General features: G+C 45.1%; 2 protein-coding genes across 3 annotated transcripts in view; one reads left to right on the top strand and one right to left on the bottom strand.

Annotated features, from left to right (window-relative positions):
* Window positions 1-14881, top strand: part of LOC130113664 (serine/threonine-protein kinase BRSK2) — a 267862-nt gene extending 252981 nt beyond the window's left edge. The window contains exons 14-20 of one of the 2 annotated variants that reach the window (XM_056281238.1): window positions 1611-1818; window positions 4286-4334; window positions 5871-5994; window positions 7470-7650; window positions 7943-8032; window positions 9185-9196; window positions 14581-14881. In XM_056281238.1, the coding sequence (XP_056137213.1) occupies window positions 1611-1818; window positions 4286-4334; window positions 5871-5994; window positions 7470-7650; window positions 7943-8032; window positions 9185-9196; window positions 14581-14789 (873 nt within the window). In that variant the 3' untranslated portion in view covers window positions 14790-14881. The remainder of the gene's footprint in view (window positions 1-1610; window positions 1819-4285; window positions 4335-5870; window positions 5995-7469; window positions 7651-7942; window positions 8033-9184; window positions 9197-14580) is intronic. The other variant, XM_056281239.1, reaches the window with a different exon arrangement.
* A 4522-nt stretch (window positions 14882-19403) lies between these two features.
* Window positions 19404-24399, bottom strand: part of abtb2b (ankyrin repeat and BTB (POZ) domain containing 2b) — a 94087-nt gene continuing 89091 nt past the window's right edge. Inside the window, exons 12-17 of the mRNA XM_056282234.1 lie at window positions 22013-22118; window positions 21820-21922; window positions 21015-21102; window positions 20690-20758; window positions 20291-20404; window positions 19404-19844 (exon numbers count right to left, since the gene is read on the bottom strand). Of these exons, the coding sequence (XP_056138209.1) occupies window positions 19611-19844; window positions 20291-20404; window positions 20690-20758; window positions 21015-21102; window positions 21820-21922; window positions 22013-22118 (714 nt within the window). The 3' untranslated portion in view covers window positions 19404-19610. The remainder of the gene's footprint in view (window positions 19845-20290; window positions 20405-20689; window positions 20759-21014; window positions 21103-21819; window positions 21923-22012; window positions 22119-24399) is intronic.

Below are 24399 nucleotides of genomic sequence, written 5' to 3'. Positions count from 1 at the left end.
CCACTTTCCCTGCTTAGTGCAGGGGAGCTTGTAAACTTTTCCAACTGACTAGTTTGAGAAGGCTCAAGATTAGCTGGGATCCTGAGACGAGCTCCTTGCGCCACACAGGTTCTCTCAGGCTGATCTGAAGGAGAAATTGATCCCTAAAATCCAGCCAAAGCTCTTGCCGATGGATTCTGCCCTCACCAGCTGTTTCCATGTAGAGTCATTAGCTCAAATTCATGTGTGTGTGTGGGCGGGGGGGGGGGCAAAATTCCTATGGACCGGATGAGTTCTGGAGCGGCCTGAATGATTGTCTGAAATTAGTCTCCCCAGGGAGAGTCGTGGAGGGAAATGTTTGGTCCGTTTCACCCTGCAACTGTCAACTTCAAAACAAAACCAGTAACACTATAAGCAACAAATGGGCCTTGACAACTCCATTCGTCCCGTGAAACCCCTCTTCATTCCAGCTTTATAACATCAGCAGGAAAGCGGGAATATCATAACATCATCTCCCTTGTCCTGTTCTGCAGCTGGCTCGGTGTCTCTCACACCTGTCTCTACGTTAGCTCGTTTCGTTCGCAGAGTCGTCTTTGTTTCGTCCAATGTGAAATCCACCGTCTTATTTAACACTTTTGTCAACTTTTGGCTCATTAAAAATGCATGTTGTAATGTTCTTGTACTTTGACTCGTGTCTTTTTTTTTTTTTGCCATGCTGCCTTTAGACTTGACTGACCACATGGTCTAACTGCATGTTCTTTTCTTTTGTCTTCTTTTTGTTTTTGCAACGCCCCCATATCTGTGTGTGTGTGTGTGTGTGTGTGTGTGTGTGTGTGTGTGTGTGTGTGTGTGTGTGTGCGCGTGCATGTGTGTACACATCCCACCTGCCTCTGTATTCCTTGGCTTTCCCAACCGCTGGCTATGTGCTTGTTTGTTATGCCACTCTATTTTCCTTTCCTCTGTGTGTGTTTGTTTGTTTGTTTGTTTGTTTGTTTGTACTCCCATGTGTCTTTCTGCATTTTCATTTTCTCCTTCCCCCGTCTCGACTGCTGGTTGTATTACGTGGTGTTTCCTCCTACTGTTTCCCATAACTACAGCCTGTTAGAAAGTTCTGCGTTCCGCCCCAATCTCCAGATGTGTCGCAGTCGCCCAACACCAGCCCCTGCCCCTCCCCTGAGCCCCTTCCTAACCGCATAGGCCCCCGCATATCCACCCCCAACTCTCTCACTCCCAACAGTGAGCCTGTCCCGGCTGCTCTGAACAAGACCCAGACTCTTCCTGCTAAGCCCAAAGTGGCTCCCAAGCCACACCATGCCACACGCTCCAACCCTCTTCCAGACACCACCCCGGACCCCTCAGCTATGGCCAAATCAGAACCCTCCACCCCCTGCCAACCCCCCTCTCTCTCTGTCCCCACCAGCCCTCCGCCGTCTCCATCTTCTCCCTCCATGCCCAGTGCACCCATCCCAGGCAGCCCCCAGGTGCGGCGGACCCCCTTTGGCGCCAACCCCCAACTCTCTGTGCCCTTTAGCCCGGTGGTGCCGCTCTCGCCCATCCGGCTGCACCACTTTCACCCTGTGGCGCCTTCGTCCATCACTGACCGAGCGCCCAAATCTATCCCCCTCATACAGGTTACCCCCCACCCTTCCCCACGAGGCAGCCCCCTCCCCACCCCTAAGGGCACCCCGGTACACACGCCCAAGGACAGCCCAGCTGGAACCCCGACCCCAACACCGCCCCCAAGCCCGTCTATTGGAGGCATGCCCTGGAGGACGCGCCTAAACTCCATCAAGAACAGCTTCCTGGGCTCGCCGCGCTTCCACCGCAGGAAACTACAAGGTAACTGTCACAGGAAACGGGATGCTCCTATTCCTTCAGTTGCGGGCCTTTTAAAAATTTTATTTTTTATATAAATAAATTCACCTTCTGGCATCTGTCAGGCAATGTAGCGCTGCTTCTTATCACCACCACCGTTATATCTCTTAAAAAAAAACGTCGGCGTCCCTTGCCGATGTTCATGTTTTGCTACAAATGGGGTATGCCTTGTATTACTCCGGACCATTTTCCAAAGAATACCATAGTGTTATAGATTTTTAGATGCGTTTTCCCTACCTACCTGGGAGCTGTTGGTTTCCATTGATTTCCGTACTGTATGAAAATCAACTTGCAGAGATAAGTTGCAGAGATCCAAGGCAGATTCGGGACATCCGAGATTTGGGAGTCGGCTGCCGAACAGCAACTTCTTCAATGCAAGAAGCTGCCATGTTCACATTGTCCTTTTAACAACATCTAATCGATTACGTTCAGATAGCGCTTTATCTAGACACCCAAAGCCCTCACAGTGAAGGGGGAAACTCACTTCAACCACCACCGATGTCTAGCACCCACCTGGGTGGTGCATGGCAGCCATTTTGCACCAGATCGCTCACCACACATCAGCTTGAGGTGGAGAGGGAGGAATCATGGAGCGAATTACATGGAGGGATGATTAGGTGGCCAGATGGGGAGAACCAGGTTGGGAATTTTGCCAGGACACCGGGCACATCTGTATTTGATTATTGTTTAATTTCAGAATTGATCTTATGACAAGATAGCTTGTGAATGCAATGCTGTTCAGCAGCCAACTCTTGAAGCTCGGATGTCCGAACACACTGGACCAAACCACACAGAAGAATCTGCCTAACAACCCATGCTTTCAGATGCAACTTTTCACAGACAGCTTAACTTTAACAAAAAGTCAGGTCAAGGGGCATCCGGGTAGCATAGCGGTCTAGTCCATTGCCTACCAACACGGAGATCCCGGTTCGAATACCTGTGTTGCCTCCGGCTTGGTCAGACACAATTGGCCATGTCTGCGGGTGGGAAGCCGGATTTGGGTATGTGTCCTGGTCGCTGCACTAGTGCCTCCTCTGGTTGGTCGGGGTGCCTGTTCGGGGGGGGAGGGGGACTGGGAGGAATAGCGTGATCCTCCCATGCGCTACATCCCCCTGGTGAAACGCCTCACTGTCAGGTGAAAAGGAGCAGCTGGTGACTCCACATGTATCAGAGGAGGCATGTGGTAGTCTGCAGCTCTCACTGGCTCGGCAGAGGGGGTGGAGCAGCAACTGGGACATCATGGAAGAGTGGGGTAATTGGCCGGATACAATTGGGGAGAAAAGGGGGGGGGGGGTCAAGTCAATTTTATTTGATATCAGTGTCAATAGTCCAATATCACAAATCACAAATTTGCCTCAAGGGGCTTTACAGCAACACAACATCCTGTCCTTAGACCCTCGCATCAGGTAAGGAACAACTCCCTAAAAAAAAACCTTTAACAGGGAGAAAACATAGGAAGAAACCTCAGGGAGAGCAACAGAGGAGGGATCTCTCTCCCAAGACGGACAGCGTGCAATGGATGTTGTGTTTACACAATTTACAGAATACAACATTGAAAGAGGATAACAGCGTTATAATGGAATTATAAAATGTATGATAAATATGATGAGGAGGTTGTCAAGCAGTGTCCAGGCGCCACCGGAACAGCCTGGGCGGGACCTGAGCCACACGACCAGCATCACTGAGCAAAAAAAAATAAAAATAAAATAATAATAATGATAATAATGTACTGTGATGGTGAGGCGGCCTGTCCAGGGTGTCTCCCTGCCTGCTGCCCAATGACTGCTGGGATAGGCTCCCGCATCGCTGTGACCCTGACAGCAGGATAAGCGGTTTGGATAATGAATGGATGGATGGAAGGATGGATAATAATGTCAACAGAATTTTCATTGGTTACCTATCTCAAGCAAGTTTCAAGTCTGCAAGTTGATTTTCGTGCCTTCCTGAAATGAATGAAAATCAACGGCTTCCAGAAAGGTAGGAAAAACCTTCAAAATCTAAGTTACTATGGTGTGCTTTGGAAATAGATTTGGGAGTAACGTAAAGCACGCGTCATTTGTAGCCAATGGGCTACAACATGCGAAAATGACGGTATGTCCCTTTAAAGCATGTCTGTGTTCTACTGCACTCTGTCTGATGTGCGTGATTTTTTTTCGTACCCGTTTTCCGGGAACTCTGCCTCTGATTGGCTAGTATTCGTTGAGAGAGCGTTCACCTGGATTCCGGGATGACCCGCCCCTACTCTATCTCTGATTGGCTAACCCTATCCCTAACCCCGCCCTAACCCTAACCTTCACCAACCTAATCAACAGAGGCAACGAGTACTAGCCAATCAGAGGCAGAGTTCCCGGAAAACGGGTACGAAAAAAATCACTCGTCTGATGTCTTTCATTGACCTCTTTCTGACCTTTGACCCTACTAACCTTCACAGTTCCCACACAAGAGGAGATGTCCAGCCTCACACCAGAGTCTTCCCCAGAGTGAGTGACCACTCTACTTTCTTGAGTTACTTTTTTTTCAAGGATCAAATCTGCCTGCTTTGTACTCCCTCCAAGTGCATACGCTGCCCCTCCCAGCACCAGTCAGTGAGTTGGATGTCAGCAGACATGACCTCTTGTTAGCCTGATGTTTTGCCCATGAATGTTTTATTATGCTATTTCCAGCTTGCTAAGTAAAAGTGACCTATGCTGTGGTTTGGTTTGGAGAAACGGGGCAACAGTGAAATGCTGCAGGCTGGTTACGGGAGAGAGGGAGGGGAGCGTGGTTGATGTCACGGAGCTCCCAGAGGCCCGATAGCTCACGGTTGGCCTAGATATGCCTTGGTGGCTGGCTAGCTTGGCCCTTGCCACCTGGCTGAGAAGGACAACCTAGCTGGGAAGCGCTGGAGAGTTGGATGGAGGAAGCCTTCTGTTAGCTGCAGATTGGCATGGAGATCCATTTATACAGTCGAGCACATCAGCTACGACAGCTTGCTCTCTGCCACAATCATCATCTTGGTACAGTAATAACAATACTGGCATGAATGCCTCACAATGTCTCACCTGACATCAAGCTTTTTGCAGGAGGAAAGATAGAGATATCTACATCTATATTTTAATAGGGGGAGAAAAAAAACCTTCCTCTTCCTGAGGATTACGAGTCTTGTAAAAAAAAGTGCAGAAGTAGCAAACATGGTAATTTTTTTTAGCCATAACATGAGCAAAGTCTATTACATGAAATATTAATAAGCTGGAAATTTAAACAGAGGTCCATATGGCTTGTTAGTGGGTACAGGTACACCTGGGTTTAGGCCAGTCGGAAATTCATCTTCCACTGCCCCTTCTGGCCCTGTTCACAGAGAAACTCAATTCTCTCTCACACTCACACTCACACACACACACACACACACACACACACACACACACACACACACACACACACACACACACACAGAGTGGCACAGAAGGCAACATGTCAGAAAACTTTTTCCTCTTCACAGTTGTGGATCATTCCCCCTGGGGCATCATCCATTAGTTCACTTCCAGTCCCTAAAGCAGAAATAATGAAAAAGCACAGCAAGTCTCTCCTTCTCTCTCTCCTCTCTCTCTCTCTCTCTCTCTCTCTCTCTCTCTCTCTCTCTCTCTCTCTCTCTCTCTCTCTCTCTCTCTCTCTCTCTCTCTCTCTCTCTCTCGCTCTCTCTCTCGCTCTCTCTCTCTCTCTCTGCATATTTCTCAACAGTTTTTCTGCATAGCAAAATTTGCCTCCATCTGCTGGGGGATAACCTCAATAACCTCACACATGACATGTGTTACATTTCAAACAAGGAGGGAAAGAGAAATGTACGAATGGAGGGGGTGGATGGATGGACGGGTGGGAGGAGAGAGAGAGAGCGGTATTTTGAGTTTCTGTAGGGTGATAGATTGAGAGAGGAAAGCATAAAAAGAAGGTAGTCGTGTCTGGGAGACTTGATGCGCCAATTAACAAAGTAAGTGCCCGTTTAACCCGTCTTCTTTTCCTTGCCTCTCTCTCTCCTGCAGGCTTGCCAAAAAATCCTGGTTTGGGAACTTCATCAACCTGGAGAAAGAGGAGCAGATCTTCATCGTCATCAAAGACAAGCCGCTCAGCTCCATCAAGGCCGACATTGTCCACGCCTTTCTGTCCGTACGTACGCCTCCGCTTCACCTTGTTTTCTTCCTCCCTCTCTCTCCCCGTTCTCCCTCCGCTCGTCTCTCTCACCGCCCCCCCTTTCCCCCTCCGCAAGCTTCCTGTCCCCCACAACCCTAGTGTGCCCTCTATATCTGGTTATGTGCATGTACAGCAGTGTTACCCTCGTACCTGCTGCCTTACGGAGGACTTTGTCTGCCATTAACTGAAGCGGTGATTGGCGGTGCTGTGAGGCGCGCTTTCTCCGGGTGCTCGCCAACATGCTTGTGATTTATGTGGCCGTTGGGTAAACTGCTTGTGTTCAGCTCTCCTGTTTCCTCTCCGACTGCTGCTCTCACTTGAGGTCAAAAGAACATCAACACAGAGCGCTGATCATTAGCATATAGATGCTGTGCCCTGAATGCCTCGTACCGAGAGGTTAGGTGTTTACGTGGGTCTGCATGTGGGTCTGCATGTGTGTGTGTGTGTGTGTGTGTGTGTGTGTGTGTGTGTGTGTGTGTGTGTGTGTGTGTGTGTGTGTGTGTGTGTGTGGATCGAGAAATAGAATGAGAAATAGATTGTATCACTTTGGGCTTGTGTGTGTGTGTGTGTGTGTGTGTGTGTGTGTGTGTGTGTGTTGGCTGGTGTTTGTATGCGTCCATGCACGTGTGCATTTTTTAACTGCGCAGATGTACAAAAGCATGCCGCGGTGCAGGCAACGTCAGGGTTTTTCTTCCCTGAGCTCTGCTGCATGGGTGAAGAATGCACTGTGATAGCTCACATGCAAACGTGCCCAGTGAAATGGGGAACATGTCCTCACCCCCAGTTCGATTCAACAGCGTCGAAGTAAATGCAAACTCCGCCGTGGCAGGTCAATGTCAAAAACCATTTCCCCGTCCCCCCGGTAGCTATTTTCTGCTCTAGCTTACGTCAACCGGTATTCTGGACAGGAGATTGGCACCTGAATGGGTGGGAATCATACCTCTCAGCACCCTCACATTAATGGACTGTCAAAAACCCTCTGCAGCTCCTCGGCAGAAACGGGACAATTTCGGAGCTCACCTGTTCATTGGGCATACAAATTCATTTTGGGATGGGAGCGCCGCATCTTTGATGGTTTAAGATTACATTAGCTGAAGGCTCCTCACCATGCATGGCTACTCCCTCAGCTATTAATCTCCTTAAGAGTTTCATCTGTGATTCACAGTGTGGAGGCTATTTTAATGAGGGTTTATTTGCCTTGTTATGTGCAAGGTGTGCAAGGAAATTAAAAAAAGTGGTGCTTCCCCCACTTATAATCGCCTTACCCACACACTTTTTTTTTTACCCAGCCTGTTTTCAGTCCGAATAACCCCCCCACCCACACACACACACACACACACACACATACATACACACACTTTCCTGGCACTCTCCCGTCCCCTCTACTCTCCTTTCTCCTTTACTTCTTTTCTCATCTCCTTTTCTCCGTTTGCATGTCTTTCCTGTCCCAGATCCCCAGCCTGAGCCACAGCGTGATCTCTCAGACCAGTTTCCGAGCGGAGTACAAGTCCACAGCCGGCCCCACTGTCTTCCAGAAGCCGGTCAAGTTCCAGGTGGATATCACCTACACAGAGAGCACAGCTGCCACCAAGGAGAACGGCATCTACTCTGTCACTTTTACACTGCTCTCAGGTGAGGACACACACACACATACACACACACACACACTAACATACATAAATACATTAGCACAAAGGATGAACCTATTGGAGGTGAATACAATTTCATTTATATTCTACTGCCTTTCCTCCTGCTGCTTTATAGGCATCCCTAATACTACTCTCTGACAGTATTTGATTATGTTATTTGTGTGCATATGTGTGTGTGTGTGTGTGTGTGTGTGTGTGTGTGCGTGTGTGTGTGTGCGTGCGTGTGTGTGTGCGTGTGCTCGCATGCACACACATGCATGTGTGTGTATGAATAGGACCCAGCCGGCGCTTTAAGCGGGTTGTGGAGACGATTCAGAGCCAGTTGTTAAGCACACACGACCAGCCCGGGGTCCAGCAGTTGTCAGGTGAGTAACACCCCCCCCCGCTCCATTCCCCAAACCTCTCATCTTTACCTCACCTTTCATCCAGCCAACCCACCCCCACCCCTCCACAACACCATCCCCACTGCTGAAGCCAAGTTCACATGTCTTGCCCCTGCCCTTGAGACCGGAAACAGCTCATCCTGCATGGAGTAGGAGTTGCTCTGCAGAACACTGACTCTGGGTCAGAAGTTGTCCTGTAGTTCTGCAGGGCCCCGTTTCACTAAACTTTCATGAAAAAGTTAAAAAAATATATTTTCATGTGCTATGTTTTTTTTCATAGCTTTAGTCTTAAAAAAGTTATGAGAAGACTATATTCTAAAAAAAAAACCAAACGTATGTACTGTTATAACTTCTCATATTTCTTCTTATAAACATTTACATTTGGGAATAAATGGGATTCTTGAAGTGGGAGTTCTCAAATTTGTTCTCAGTTTCTTTAACTATAAGATAACCCTTCAGCTGTCATTGTTACAGTGAATATATGTAAGCCTCTAACCTCATTCATTTGAACACATTTTAGACAAGTTGGCATTTCAAAGTCTTTATTGGTTTACCTACTATCTCTAACATTAAGCTTAACATACCTTGTCAAGATTAAGTTCTCAATATTTGATGTAGATGTTATAAGCAAGCAAATTTGACAGTTACACTTAACAGGCCTTTAGTCAAAAGACATTAACTAATGTTTCAATATTTTCCTTTACTTAAAAATTAGCTATTTAAGTTAACCATAAGTTTTCGTTGCCCTTAATATTTTATTTCTCCAATTATTTCCCAGAAGAAAGCACTTTGGGTTGCAGCTTTATACTTGTTTGATTTTTATTCATTAGTTAATTCGTTAGTTAATGGTTAGAAACGTATGTATTTTCAGTTATGAAAATCTAAAATTCAGTCTTCTATAAGCCTCATCAGTTGCGATGAGCCTAATTTACACAATGCTATTATCGCCCTATATTGAGACGTTTGTAAGAAAACAAGACGTTTGTCAGTGATGAGAGAATTACTTGGAGAATATTTAGGAATTGTATTAAAGAGCCCGACGGCACAGTTGCGCAGTGGTTAGCGCGGTCACCTCACAGCAAGAAGGTCCTGGGTTCGAACCCCGGGGTTGTCCATCCTTGGGGGTCGTCCCAGGTCATCCTCTGTGTGGAGTTTGCATGTTCTCCCCGTGTCTGCGTGGGTTTCCTCCCACAGTCTAAAGACATGTAGGTCAGGTGAATCGGCCATACTAAATTGTCCCTAGGTGTGTGTGTGTGTGTGTGTGTGTGTGTGTGTGTGTGTGTGTGTGTGTGTGTGTGTGTGTGCTGGACTGGTAGCCTGTCCAGGATGTCTCCCCACCTGTCGCCCAATGACTGCTGGGATAGGCTCCAGGATCCCCATGACCCTGATTGGGATAAGCAGCTTGGATAATGGATGGATAGATTATAGAGCCTTCCTGAGTTCTACTTAAAATTTCTTTGGTCATTCTTTTAGAGGTACTCTCATTAAAACTTTGAGTATCATTGCAAAAGGGGGGGTTGGAAAGACTTGTCCTGTGCTAATTGCAAAATGATAGCTTTGTCAGGTGCTGAAATTTCTGTCTTTTTAGAAGATTTCTGTCCTGTAAGTTTTTTCCTTTATGGGCTACTATCGCTAAAGGGGACAGGGCAATGGGCAGTTGTGACAGACACTCATGTAATAGGAGAGTAAATTTGCCAATGTCGCAATTCCTGCGGGTCGCCAATAGTGGTCACCAGAGTGAAAATTTTTTTACTGATTGTATCTTTAAGATCTAGCTTAAGAACACTTTTATGATTTCGGCCCCTGGTGGGGAAGACTTGAATAGGTGTTGGGTAAACTGAAGCTTGATCTGTGCTTTGGGGCAACCTCTACTCGCAGGGCTGATCAGCACGGCTTGTCACCATGGCAACACCAGTGCGCCTCAACCCACTCCCATATTGTACTACCACCTCTCTCTCTCTCTCTCGCTCTCTCTCTCTCTCTCTCTCTCTCTCTCTCTCTCTCTCTCTCTCTCTCTCTCTCTCTCTCTCTCTCTCTCTCTCTCTCTCTCTCTCTCTCTCTCTCTCTCTCTCTCTCTACCCCCACCTCTCTCTCTGATCTCCTGTATAGTAAGACCCCTCCACTGTTTTTGCTATGGTCTGCCTCAACTGCTCCACAGAGACCTGAGTCCACCTGTCACACACTACCAAAAAGTCATGAAGGAGTTTCGTTTGTTCCCTCTGTAATTTGATAAACCAGATTTTAGCAACCTGACCTTTGACCTTTGAACTCTGATACATGGCAATAGCTGATGAGACCTCCTCTCTGCACATTCTCTTCTTCCTTCACCCCATGATTCGCTGGGTTGAAACCGAATCCCTGAGATGAGGATTTAAGCCTCTCCTATCCTTCTGTGTGCGCGTATTCTTATGCTCTTTTCTTCTTCAAAATACAGTCTGGACGATGACTAGAGAGAGGAAAATAAGAAAAGAGGAATTGACATTTTTTACCTCTTCCCCTCTTCTTTTTTTTCTCTTTTATTCCATAGAAAAAACATTCAAAATACAACGCACACATATACCAACCCAATGGGGAAATAAAACAGTTCACAAACCCATCGAACTCTACAGAATCAAAGAGGACAAGAGTCAAAAATTATAGCACAGGTAGACAAAACAGAAAATAGTCAGGTAACCTGTAGGCAGCAGGCCTTAGCATGGCCCTCCTTGTGAGCGAGCCATCGCTTTGTCTGGTCGTTTGCCATTCTTGTGACAATACCTCCACCTGCTGGTATGTGAGGGAACGACGACGCTAGCTCTAACGCCACAAGGCATTTAATAGATGCCATGTTTATTATTTGTAGACGCTATAATCAGGATGAGTCTGAGATCGGTTTTTCACTTCCTGTAGCTTGTCTCTCATTACTAGGTTTCTGTTTCCCTGCTCCTATGTCTGTCTGTCTGTCTGTCTGTCTGTCTGTCTGTCTGTCTGTCTGTCTGTCTGTCTGTCTGTCCGTCCGTCCGTCCGTCCGTCCGTCCGTCCATCCATCTACAGCTATCCATCTCTCTTTCTCTCATGTTTGGTACCCTCCATGAGTCTTGGATAGTTGTTGCGTTTGGATGAAGTTGAAAGTGTGAATGTTGCTGCTGCATTTTGCAGATGGTACGATATCCCCCCTCCCGTAGCTCAAAGACACATTAGTGACCATGAGCATAGTGGGGATGATACAGTTCATGAGTGCTTTTACAATTATCCCGCACAACAGCTCTCATGGCATTTAAAGGTGTATTATCAATGCCGTTTCACGCTAACTTTATTTTTTGTTACTGATGTTTTTTTTAAGATATGAGTAGGGTAGATGACCTTTATACAAATAAAATTGGCTTGACTTTACATACAGAACACGTCTCACATCTGAGCTGTTTTAACCGCTAAGCAAATTGCGTCGAGACATATCAGCCATGGCAGCAAGAATAAACGGGACCTGTCAGACCTACAAAACAGGTCTGGTTTAGATCAGTCTAAGTGAAACGCACGTCTTTCCACAGTGTCATCGAACACCATCCAGTTTATGCTGCAGTGTCATTACAGGGATTGTTAAACTATTTTTTTTTTTACACTCTAATTTTTTTATTTTTTTATTTTTTTACTTCTTTCCTTGAGACGTCTTAAACCAGCCTCAGTGTCCACTGACCACCGGTTCTGTGGACTAAAGCCATTGGCGGTAATTAGAAATAGACATGGCTTTGCATAACGATGACCAGAAAACAAAGGAGTTAAACTAGCCTGGCCATTATGTCTTCTCATCACCGACGACGGCAGCGTACCTGGGAGGGACACGGTGGAAGCATTGGACAATTAAAGTGGGGATGACAGCAGAGAAGGGGGGGAAGATAAGGAGACAAGAGTCTGTCATTTAGAGGATGGTAAAGGTGTGCTTTACTTTTGACTGGGTTTTATTTTTTTTTATTTATTTTTTTTTTAAAGGGAAAAGATAGTTAAGCTTCATGGCTTTTCTCTCATTTTGAAAATTTAACTGACTTGGTCAGAGTCCCAAAAAGGGAATAGTTTACGTGGAAGAAAAAAAGACACATTCGGGAGAAGTTGGCTTCAGCCGTTATCCAGCTGGATAATGGAGGAGTCAAAACCAACTGTGACACATTCATACAAACAAACAAACACACACACACACACACACACACCCACATGCACACATGTACATCTTTTTATAAAGACATTGACATGCATGCACCCAGACACATGCTATCATTCACATTCACTTCCAACTCTTGTCGCAATCTCCAGATGACTGCTGGCAGTTTGCAGGCTGGCAGTGCATGTTTATTCTCAGCCTGAGAATTGGACTCAAGGCTTTTGGGGACAGAAAGGCCATAAAAGAAGTTCTAATAGAGACATTATCCATTGTCCATAAGTCTTTTAATATATAAGTACTGATACGCAGATGCTGTCTAATCCACCGTTTGTGTGTGTGTGTGTGTGTGTGTGTGTGTGTGTGTGTGTGTGTGTGTGTGTGTGTGTGTGTGCGTGCGTGCGTGCGTGCGTCAGCGTAGCACCCCCGACTGTTTTTACGAATGCCGTTTCTGTCAATTTGCTGGCCCACAAGCCGCTCACCGAAATGGATGTTCTTCCAAGTATTTAGAAACCGTACTTTCTGTGACAAATAGTTCCCAGAGATGTGCTGTGTGTGCAACCAAAACAACACCGGCTTTTTATTTGCCCCATTTCTCATGTTTGCTGTCCTCGCTGCTCCCCCTTACCGGCATGGGGACCATTAAAGCTCCATAGGATAAAAATTATTGTGTTTAGCTGAGGATCATTTGCATGCATACTGATCTGGAATGTGTGTGTATACACACACATGCACACACACACACTAGGGTGCTTAGCGTCAGTGCGAAAGAAAGAAATAAGCTTGTTTTGTTTTGCATGTTGGCCTGTTTAAAGTTGTGACAGAGCTTATGGCTGTTCTTACGACTATTTGCGGCTGGTTACAGTTGTAGTGTTGTGTTGTTGTGGGGTCACAGGGAGACAGCGCAAGGAGGTATGCCGTGTCTCATTTTAAAGGGTGGTACGGTAAAAGTGGCAGTTCCCCAACTTCGATTGAAATCTTTAGCCAAGATCCACAACTAACTCTTACCTGAGGCCGGAAAAATGTGTCGCTCAAGATTGTTTCTCAGTTTAAGTTGCCTAATACCCCACTCATGCTCGATTCTTGACACAGGAAATGTGTAAATCAACAGTCACGGTGCCACAAAACAGAACCCTTGTTAAGACACCACACCAAACAGCCCACTAACTTTCATTTTGTGACGTTTGCCACTCGGAAGTTGCTGTATGTGATCTCCCGCTAATAAAAAAAGGCGGCACGGTGGCCCAGTGGTTAGCGCTGTCACCTCACAGCGAGGAGGTCCTGGGTTCGAACCCCAGGGGTCATCCAACCTTGGGGGTCATCCCGGATCATCCTCTGTGTGGAGTTTGCATGTTCTCCCAGTGTCTGCGGTGGGTTTTCTCCGGGTGCTCCGGTTTCCCCCACTATCAAAAAGACATGCATGTTAGGGTTAATATTCCTGTCTGTGTCCCTGAGCAAGGCATGGAAAGACGAACTGGAGTTGGTCCCCGGGTGACGGCTGCCCACTGCTCCTAGCTACACAGCCAGGATGGGTTAAATGCAGAGGAAGAATTTCCCCCACAGGGATTAATAAATCAGTAAAAACAAAAACATCGCCATGTTGGCCTGAGATGAGATGATTGCGTCGCAGACTCAGGTCCACTAAAAAGCAGACCCGTGTGACTCTCCGTCACCTCGGCTCCCCTGGGGTTAAAGCGGCCCCTTCGATGTTAATCTTCAGATCAGAACTGCAAGCTCCTAACTGACGCTCAAGTGTAGCGGAGAAAGTGGGGGGAAACTGGTCTTTCGTCCCATGTCGGACGGGCAACTTAATCACAGAGTGACCAGCTTGTTCTTTGTCCTCCCCACGCTGGTGGCTGGCCAGACCTGACCGGGCCCCTCCCAACTTTTCACAGACAACACACTGCGCCGCATCTTCCTAGATCACGCACACCGTCCGCACATGAGTGTGTTTTATTTTCCAGATCAGTTTGTGTCATGGACTTTATGCTGATCTTATGCTTTCACACATCAAGAGTACCTCATACCCACTAATGAGTCACCCTTTGAGAGATGCGTATACTGCAATTGATAGCTTTGTGGAGCCCCCGCTAGTTTCTATACTTGCTCGCTGAAGGTGGAGTGGCAACCTATAGATGGATTATTCACGTGTTTTGGCTGTGACACATGTGTGATGTATGGGAGTGCAGACATTTCACTGTACCGATCAGGTCGTTCCAGCAGCTTTCACCCCCCCCTCCACCGCTTTGTCTCTCCTACTGCTCCTCCTCCCATCCTTTCACACACCCCCCTCAATCCTCCTGTGCACCCCGTTGTTCATTAGTTTGTCCCCTCTCTCTTTCTCTCCATCCCCGTTCGTCTGCTTTTCTCCCCATCTGTTTACCTGGGCAGCCCAGTTGAGTAACTTCTTTTGACGTAACTGAACAACTCTTTTCAGACGAGAAGAACGGACAGGTGCCCTACCCCACTGGCACGGCGTCCAAGCACTGCCCCTCGCCCATGCACGTCCGAAGGCACGAGCCGGACACTAACGACACCAAATGCCCCGCCATGGGCCGAGACAGAGCCAAGTTGTCGATGGCGTCTGTGGGGACACAGGAGGAGTCTTAGACTGAGACACTTATGTAGTGGGAAGCCAGTGCTAAAACGAAATACCCATCCCCGGGATTGCAGTCTGCCAGTCAGACACTGCACAGAGAGAGTTATTCAGATCTGTACATAGCTAGATGTACACAATCACTTATTTTTTCTAATGAAATAAACGACTTCGTAGAGATAAGAATATATCAAGAGTATTAAGCTGATATTTTACCAACAGTGTACTGCACCAGCACATACACCGACATGACGCACACACTGACTCTACAGCCCCCCCACCCCCCTCCAATACCCCTATCATCACCCCCTCAATGACCGCCATCATCATCATCATCATCATCATCATCACCACCGTCTGTCCTCACTCATTTTACCGCCTGTGGCCCATGCTGTGTTGTTGGTCCCTTGCTGCTAACCTGTGTGATGACCTGACTTGTTTCTGCTACCAGGAATTATCCAGAAAACCTATTAAAGCCCCCCCCCTCCTCCTCCTGCTCCCCGCTCTGTTCGCCCTCCCTCGACCACCCGTGCAACCCCCGAGCGTGCCAAAAGAAGGACATTTGTTTGACGGAGGACTGCTTTTCGAGGTGCGCAGGGGGGTTACCATGGAAACAGACCCCCTCATGCAGACTTCTACCTTCACCACTTACACCCCCTCTCTTGCACCTTCACCAGCCATCACCCGAAAGTATAAGAAAATACATTTTGTTTGGTCATTTTAAAGTACTCATACACACATAAGCACGCACGCACGCACACACACACACACAAAACGAAGCTTTTTACAGTTACAGTTCTCATATGCACTACACAACAACACACACACACACACATAGGACATATATTAAATGCATACATGCACAGGTACAGTATGTACAGACAAACTCTGGGATGTATCAACAAAACTGAAGAAGAAGAAGAAGAAGAAAAAAAGGCACAACAGCAAACCAGATACGTTGATTGATCCAGTCGATTGATCCAGAAGAGGAGAGAAGGGAGGGGAGTTTCGGTGGACAACCCAAACAGCCAACATGGACATGATTTGCTGGATTGTATCGTTTGTTTTTTAAATGTACTTTCTTTGTGGGGGGGAAAACAAAGTGGGTTTAAACTACTGACTGACTTTATTAGACCATACTATTGCTGCACACAAACTGGAATTGTGATTTCTTAACGGACGAGGGTGCCAGAAAACCAGATTGTAGGGGTATTGTGGGGGAAATGATCCAACAGTATTGGGGGTGGGGGGTGGGGATATGTGGGTATTTAAAATGAATGATCTATTCTGTTGTACAGACTGATATCATTTCTTATGTAAAAAAAAAACAATAATAATAAAAATGTCTAGTTGTGACACTATGTTTAGATATACATACCACAGGACCGGGTTGGAAAACCTGTTCCTGCCACATGCTGTTCTTTTGATTTATTATTTTCTTCCCTATAACTTTTTTTTTTTTTTGGTTACATGGTTTGTACTCATCTTTGGTTTTCCATCCACGCCTCTCACTTGAAAGTTTCACTTACCAGCAGTAGCCGTTGGAGGAACAACAAAAAACAAAACAAAAAAAACCTCTGAAAAAACGAAACAAAAATGTTCAATACATTTGTGGATACTTTTGTATTTCTTCCCCCCTTTATTTATTCACATCTGTTCATCCCACCGTTTCATTTCCTAATTTATTATAACTTGGCTATTTATATGAAAGAAGCTGTTAGGTCAGTTGAATGTTATTTATTACCTTGTGTGTTCGTAAATGGGACATTTGAAGAAAAAAAAAGTTTTTTTTCTTTTTGTCTGACTTTTAACAGAATTATGTGAACCTTGACAAGTTACTCGTTCTCTCCCCCCCCCCCCCCCGACCCTTCTGAGAGAGAACGAGGCCTTGTGCGTCTGTTGGGGGGGGAGTGATTTACAAGTGATTTAAGAATGTAGTCTTAGCCTCGTTTTGAGAGGGAATAATGCTCTTCTATTGATATCTGTCCGTTTCATATCATTGTGCGTGTAAGCCGGGCCAGAGGAGAAGGACGCCACAGATCCTTATCCGCTTCCTCTTTTTTGTAAATAGACAGACAAACCGCGGGGGTTGATTGTCTTCTCAACCATGCTGGGGATTCCTGCTCCATGCTTTTAGCTTGTATTGCTGTGTGCATGTCAGACATGAGCTTTTCTTTGCATGGCTTTAGTGTTAATGTTCCATAACTGACTCAGCCACTCTCTCCGTCAATTCTCTCCTCTCTCCACAATATTCCTCCTGTTGTCTTCTCTGTTCACCCCTTCCCGTTTTTGTTTTTGTTTTTATTGATGCCCCGCTTTTTTTTCTTTGTACCTTTGCTCCAATCATCTTCTCTCCTCCTCTTCTCACTTGTGCACAAATGTTGGAACGATGCTTCCTCTTCTCTGGAAAGCTTGAAAGCTTGTGGGGGAGGGGGTCCGGGCCCTCGCTACCATTAGGTAGACGAGGCACAGAGAGGGAATCTCAGTATTACAGACACAAAGCAATACCCTATTGTCCATCCTCCGATCTGTTTTCTACAATGGGAAGCTAGCGACACTTTGGACATCCGGTGTTTCAAAAGTGGCCATTTTGCAGAGCAGGAACGAAACCGACTCATGTAATCCCCATGTAACATAACTGTGAGCATCTTCAGTGCTGAAACAAACAAACAAATAAATTCATTCATTTATGGTGTGTGTGTTGGTTTTTTTTTATTTTGTTTTTGTTTTGTCTTTTACCTCTGTGCGTGTATGTGTGTGTTGTTGCATGTGTCCGTATCAGACCAAGTAGTATTTGTAAGTACTTTGAACAGTTTATTTTAACTCCGCTACAATATTAGATTGTACTCTGCTACAGTGTTAGATTGTACTCTGATACAGTGTTGGGTAGATTGCACTTCTGCTATGGTATAGGTAGCTTGTACTCTGCTACAGTGTTAGATTATACTCTGCTACAGCGTCAGGTAGATTGTATTCTGCTACAGTATTACGTAGCTTGTACTCTGTTACAGTGTTAGATTGTCCTCTGCTACAGTGTTAGATAGATTGTACTTCTGCTACAGTGTTAGTTAGATTGTCCTCTGCTACAGTGTTAGACAGATTGTACTTCTACTGCAGTGTTAGATAGATTGTCCTCTGCTACAGTGTTATAGATTGTACTCTGCTACAGTGTCAGGTAGATGTACTTGCACCACAGGAAAACATGTAAGACCACTAGAAACTTCAAGGCAAAATACTTGATGGTTCACCACTACTGTGATTCACCTGGACCTACCTGGCCCTATTAGATTTGTCACTACCTACTATGTATTCCTGACAGGTTAAAATTAATACTTTGAACTTTTCACAAGTACTATTTGACCCCGCTATGAAGCTTGTAAGTTTTTGTGCATTCAGGTGTGCAGCTGTATCCGTGCAGTCTGGGATCTGAGGTAAGTCTGTTCCTTTTCCAGACCAGTAGTAATTCACAGAAAGTTGAATCAGTTCATCTGGATGCAATGTTTATTGAGAAAAACATTTCATCACTCATCCGAGTGACCTCTTCACTGAAGGATGAGTGTATGGATGAATGAATGGTCACTTGGATGTAGCATCTCTCAATAAACGTGTCCAGATGAACTGATTCAACTTTCTGTGATTTCCTTACCTGAATTATTGAGCATGCATAAAGACCAACAGTAATTGTTATCTAACTCTGTGATTATGAATGTGCAACCCACCCTCCAGTAAATAAAGGCTCTCCTCCAGTGTTTACCAGGCCTTTATTACAATATTGAACATTAAAAAAAAGATTTAAGCGTCCCAAATCCCTTGTCGGATTCTGCTGTTGTACTTTTGTAGAAGCATTTAAACACAGCATATTTTAGCTTAATTGTCTGTTATCTGTGAGTGTACATGACCTGGAAAAATAACAGCTACACAAAAGCCACTTTTTACCCACAATATTATTAATTTGCTTGGATTAAAAAAAATCAATAAAAAGGGAACTCCCTGTTAAATACTCTCGCTTCATATTTTAATTTTAAATACAAAACGTCCTTTTTCTGTCTTTCCTAAGAATTCTTTTTCTCTCTGCCATACTTTTCTTTTTCAACAATAGAAAATGAAAGCAACATAAAATAGAACAAAGGTACATTTGTTAATCCACCTCTGAATCATAATAATCCAAATTAAGCATCGACTCTAGAGGCTCTGCATCCGCCGTTTCATGCCGCGTCCCAATCTGGATGTGACTGGGACACAGGTACAGGCAAGTACGGTCACCCGACCCGAGTCCTCTTCAATAATTTGCAGTTTCTTCCATAATTTTCTTGAGCTTCATCCAGAACCAAGAGGATACACCTGATCCCAATCCTCTTAAAACATCTTTTTTTTCCCCATATCAGACTTTGCCCATTAGGGGGCAGCAATGTTCTACAATTCACAGTTCCCACCTGCCGTATCCATCTGTTGCTTCTCTTCTCACCTCACACTTCCAGAGCGAAAGAACATCATATCTATGGGCTCTTCTGCCTCATACTGTACACTGCATAAAAATTTAAAACACTTGACTGGTCCATGGAGTTTAATCTTAATAGGGGCAGAGAGACCCCCCCACGCCCCCCCCAAACCCAATCCCCAGTCTCTGCAGTGTGAAGGCAGACCTTACTTTTTTTTTGTCACAGATGTAGAATCAGATGTTTCTAATCATTTCGTCCTTCAACTATCACAGTAACCGCAAGACATCTGATCCATGCATCGGCGATAAGCTAAAAACATCAGCCTGACCGCTCTCGCTCCCTTCACATTCTCCTGCACATATCTGTCTTTTCTCCACAGCATCTCATTTGTGCTCCTCAGACGCGGGAGGTGATGCAGAGCGAGCATAGTCGTCGTGCCAGGGTGGCCTCCAGTTCCTCCAGAGGGGAGTCTCCCCGAGTGTTGGCCAGAGCGGGCGTGCAGCTGGCCCCTGTGCGGGCTGCGGGGGGACCCAGCAGCAGGGTCCTGAAGCCCTCTCTTTCCAGCAGAGCAGGCATGTGCTGCAGGAAGTAACCCTCGCAGAGTGAGATCAGCTCCACGGAACCGTGCATCTGGAATCAGAAGCAGCCCAGATGCTCTTATTTACATTTTAATCGTAGCATTTGTGCTAAAATGCCGGTATTTACTATCAGGCCAGGTTTTCATTTTTGACAGCGCAAGCATTTTTTTTTTTTTACAAGTCTAATCAAATTTGAAATTATTCAACTAAATATGAAGAAAATAAAACTTGCAACATGCAAAAATAGACTTTTGTGGAACTGGGTGGATTTTTCACGTTGAGCCATTTAAGTGTGAGTTTCTCAAATATGACAACAAAAATAAATGTTGAGGAATATATGTGCATAAATCAGTTCTATTCTGTATTGTAATAAGCTCCATTGTAATTTGCTGTGGGTATCACAACACTGAATTCTTTTGAAACAGCATTTCAGATGGATAAGGATATTTCACGTTAGGCCTCTGTGAATGCACGCATGTGTGTTTGTGTGAGTGTCACCTTGGCCATCTTGTAGATGCTGACTGCACTGTCCAGGCTGATGTGTTGAGAGCAGATGATTTCACAGTGCCTCTGTAGCGCCCCCAACTGGAACATACTGGCAACTGACAACAACTACAGGGGAGAGCACAACCAAATGTTAATGCTGAAGTTTAAAAACACTTAATTAATCAGTCACACAAGGATGGATTTGTCATTAAATCCCCTTGGATAAAAAAAAGAGTCCATAGGGCCATAGATAAATAAATATTCTGTACACATGGGCCAGCTAGCTCATGCCGCAAACTCAACGCTTCCCCTTCAATTGAGTCAAATTCAAGCCACATAATTATATTTTGTCTACTAACCAACACTAATAATTGTTTTAGCATTTTGTTGACCCATCATGAATGTTCTCACCTCCAGCAGGTCAGTTACATTGGTCTTCAGCGACTCTGTTCCTCCACAGTACAGGTATGACATCATCATCTGCAGAGGTCAAAGGCAACATACAGCATCCCATTAAAATTTAGCCTATTACTTTGAATGACCAACGTATGGCTCGACCTTCCCAATGGATTTAGCTGATAAATGGTTGAAGATCAGTTGAAACTGAAAACACTTGGGTTCCTGAGTAATGTCTGTATTTTTCATTTTCATTTCATACACCCTCCATTTACTATTGAGGCCATTCCCCTTTTTTTTTCTTTTTACAGAAAGTTGGATTTCTTCTGCGAGGACACACCTGAAAAATGTTGTATTTCACATCACTGATCTCAATCTGTTTGCTGGGGCTTCCATCTGTCCCAGAAGATACCAGTAGAGACTTGAACCTGATGAAGAAAATCAACAAGAGACGAGACGATACGACTGAATTTTACTGTCACATGTCTCAGAAATTTGCTTGACGTCACAGTGGCTCCATTTAACTTCAAGAAAAGAGTCATGGCATAAAACGAACAAATACATTTTACGCAATTAAGACATGCGTCATCATGATAATAATGTAACAGTGTATGTCCACGGATGTGCCGACTCGCTAGCCTTTGGCTAACGGGTCGGACCCTTTAGTTGACTGGTTAGCGCAGTCACCCGTGGTGCAGGGAACCCTGGTTCGCCGCCCCCTTGACTTCTCGCTACATTTGTGGCGGCGGTGGGGTCGAACCTGGGTTCCCCACACCACGGGCGACTGCGCTAGCCAGTCAACTAAAGGGTCCAACCTGTTAGCCAAGGGCTAGCGAGTCTACACAGCCAAGGTCGTTACACTGTTACAATAACATGAACAAACAACAACACAATCATCAACAAACCAAAGAGATGGTCAGGGTAGTTTGCATTGGCCCCTGTCTTACATGCTGAACTCACACATACCTCAGCATATTGTACTGTGTTGTCTATGTATCTACTTACAGGTAGTTTAGTAAAACATCGTTGATATAACTTGTACTACACGATCTTCCAGAGCCATATATGATGGAGCAGGTTCTTCTACAATAATGGTGCAAAGGTACCTTTTCCCCAGCCGCCCCAAACCTCTGGCTGTGTCTCACCTGTCGGAGGCCGTGATCAGCAGGACCCTGTGACCGTAGAACGGCTTCCCCTCCACCACAAATGTCACATCAGACATCTCCCGGTTGTTCAGGAAATGAGGGTCTGTGGCGAAATGACTCACAACTTAATGCAATCTTCGAACAGAGGCATAATTGATGACTTGCCATTTTCTATGCTATTAGGTTTTCTTACCTAGCTGTGCGGAGAGCGTGGCCTTCATCTCGGGCAGCGCTGGCAGGGGAGCCGGGCCGAAACAGTGACTGAATATTGTTGCCAGTTGCTGGATGATAGCATCGTTCTGAAAGGACATTACATAAAGCAGGAGAGTGTGTTATAAACAAACATTTATTTTAGATTGTTTTTTCTTTCATAGCAATTGCAGCGCCACATGATGAAAATAGGAATTGGGAAGCATCCAGACGCGCTCGGCTCGAGTCGTGAAACTTGTATAGTACTCTGACCGATGCTGGTCAGATATATCCTGCCCTTTCCTCTGGAAAGACACTAGTTGTATTTCGACATTATGAAGAAGGTGATCGCACTCTCGTCAAGGTGTGTTTGACTCGTTCTGTCAGCATCGTCAAAGATTTGCAAAGAACATGTCTTAAAACTTAGTTTCAAACCCCAGCCGGCTACCATAAAAGCCCCGTTTTCCATCTATGTCTCTTTGTCTGTAGGGGGTCAGCGAGGGCGTAGTGAATCGCTAGCCCCAAATGGGCCCGGTTAGTTCCTCCAAATGTAAAGCATATTGCTGTTTTACGGCACCATTAAATAGAATATACATGTTCCTCTTGTCTTTGAGTGTGACAACCACAAAGTCGACAAGCGTCAATATTTTTTGATGATGTTTTGAAGGGAGACTCCGCTTGCCCGAATCACCAACATGTTACTCATCAATTCCACATTTTGCGTTGGAGGAGCAGGCCTCAGGGAGGATTTACAGTCAGTCAGTGGCAGCAAAACATCCATAATGTAAGTGTATATATATATATATATATATATATATATATATATATATATATATATATATATGTGTATATATGTGTATATATATATATACTGGATTAACTGGATTATTTTGCTCCTTATTTGTTTAGCACTTTCCCTACCGTTGAGTGTTTCTTTTAAATTGTGTGTATGCATATATATACATATGCACACACACACACACACACACACACACACACACACACACACACACACACACATATATATATAACTTTGTTAAAAGAGACAACGGTAGGGAAAGTGATCAACAAATAAAGAGCAAAATAATCCAGTTAGCCGTCTCATAAAGAATTGACCTTTCGCAAAGTACCGCCCAGAACGGTGCTTGTCCAATCCTGCCTTAGCAATGGTCCGTCAAGCTTTCAAACACACAACAAAATGCTGAAACGGTGTGCCTATGGGATCTGCAAATCGGATACTAGATATCTGAAAATTTTGGAGGGGGTGTAATTTTCTTTCCCTTCCCGAAACCCAGAACGCAAGAAGCACAATGTCGGCAATAGATTTCGCAGTATAGCAGACCCCATGGCCAGCTTAATCCATCCAAAATCAACAAAAATACCTGTCTGCTCCAAGCTAAACTTGCTACTAGCTATTATTGATAGCTAATACAGCTAACGTATTATTACTGTTACTTTTACCCACACAATGCGCTGATTTCTTCCTTCATGTTTTGGTGTTTTCTGGCTACTTCCTGGATAGTTCTTAAATGCTTGACGGGCATAGCAACAGTAACTAAGGGGGGCGGGACTTTGCTAAAGGTCAATTTACTTGACACACTGGATTTTATATATATATATATATCCAGTGAGTTAAGTAAATTCTTTATGAGACAGTACAAGCCTGTTTCATGCAATAAGCAGCTGTCAATGATTTATTGTCAGCTCCTTATTTGTTGAGCACTTTCCCTACCATTGAATGTTTCTTTTAACAAAGTTTTATAGACAGTGCATCCGGAAAGTATTCACACCCCTTCACTTTCCCCACATTTTGTTATGTTACAGCCTAATTCCAAAATGGATTAAATTCCTTTTTTTCTCATCAATCTACACACAATACCCCATAATGACAAAGTGAAAAAGGTTTTGTAGAAATTTTTTCAAATTTATTAATAATAAAAAACTGAAATATTGCATGTACATAAGTATTCACACCCTTTGCTATGACACTCGAAATTGAGCTCAGGTTCATCCTGTTTCCACTGATCATCCTTGAGATGTTTCTACATCTTGATTGGAGTCCACCTCTAGTAAATTCAATTGATCGGACATGATTTGGAAAGGCACACACCTGTGTATATAAGGTCCTACTGTTGACAGTGTATGTCAGAGCAGAAACCAAGCCATGAAGTCAAAGGAATTGTCTGTGGACCTCCGAGACAGGATTGTATCGAGGCACAGATCTGGGGAAGGGTACGAAAAAATTTCTACAGCTTTGAAGGTCCCGAAGAGCACAGTGGTCTCCATCATTCGTAAATGGAAGAAGTTTGGAGCCACCAGGACTCTTCCTAGAGCTGGCCACCCAGCCAAACTGAGCAATCGGGGGGGGAACGGCCTTGGTCAGGGAAGTGA

This window comes from Lampris incognitus, chromosome 6, assembly GCF_029633865.1.
Source record: "Lampris incognitus isolate fLamInc1 chromosome 6, fLamInc1.hap2, whole genome shotgun sequence".
Lineage (NCBI taxonomy): Eukaryota > Metazoa > Chordata > Actinopteri > Lampriformes > Lampridae > Lampris > Lampris incognitus.
Note: the sequence above shows the minus strand (reverse complement) of the source record. Positions and strands in the feature narration are given on the sequence as shown.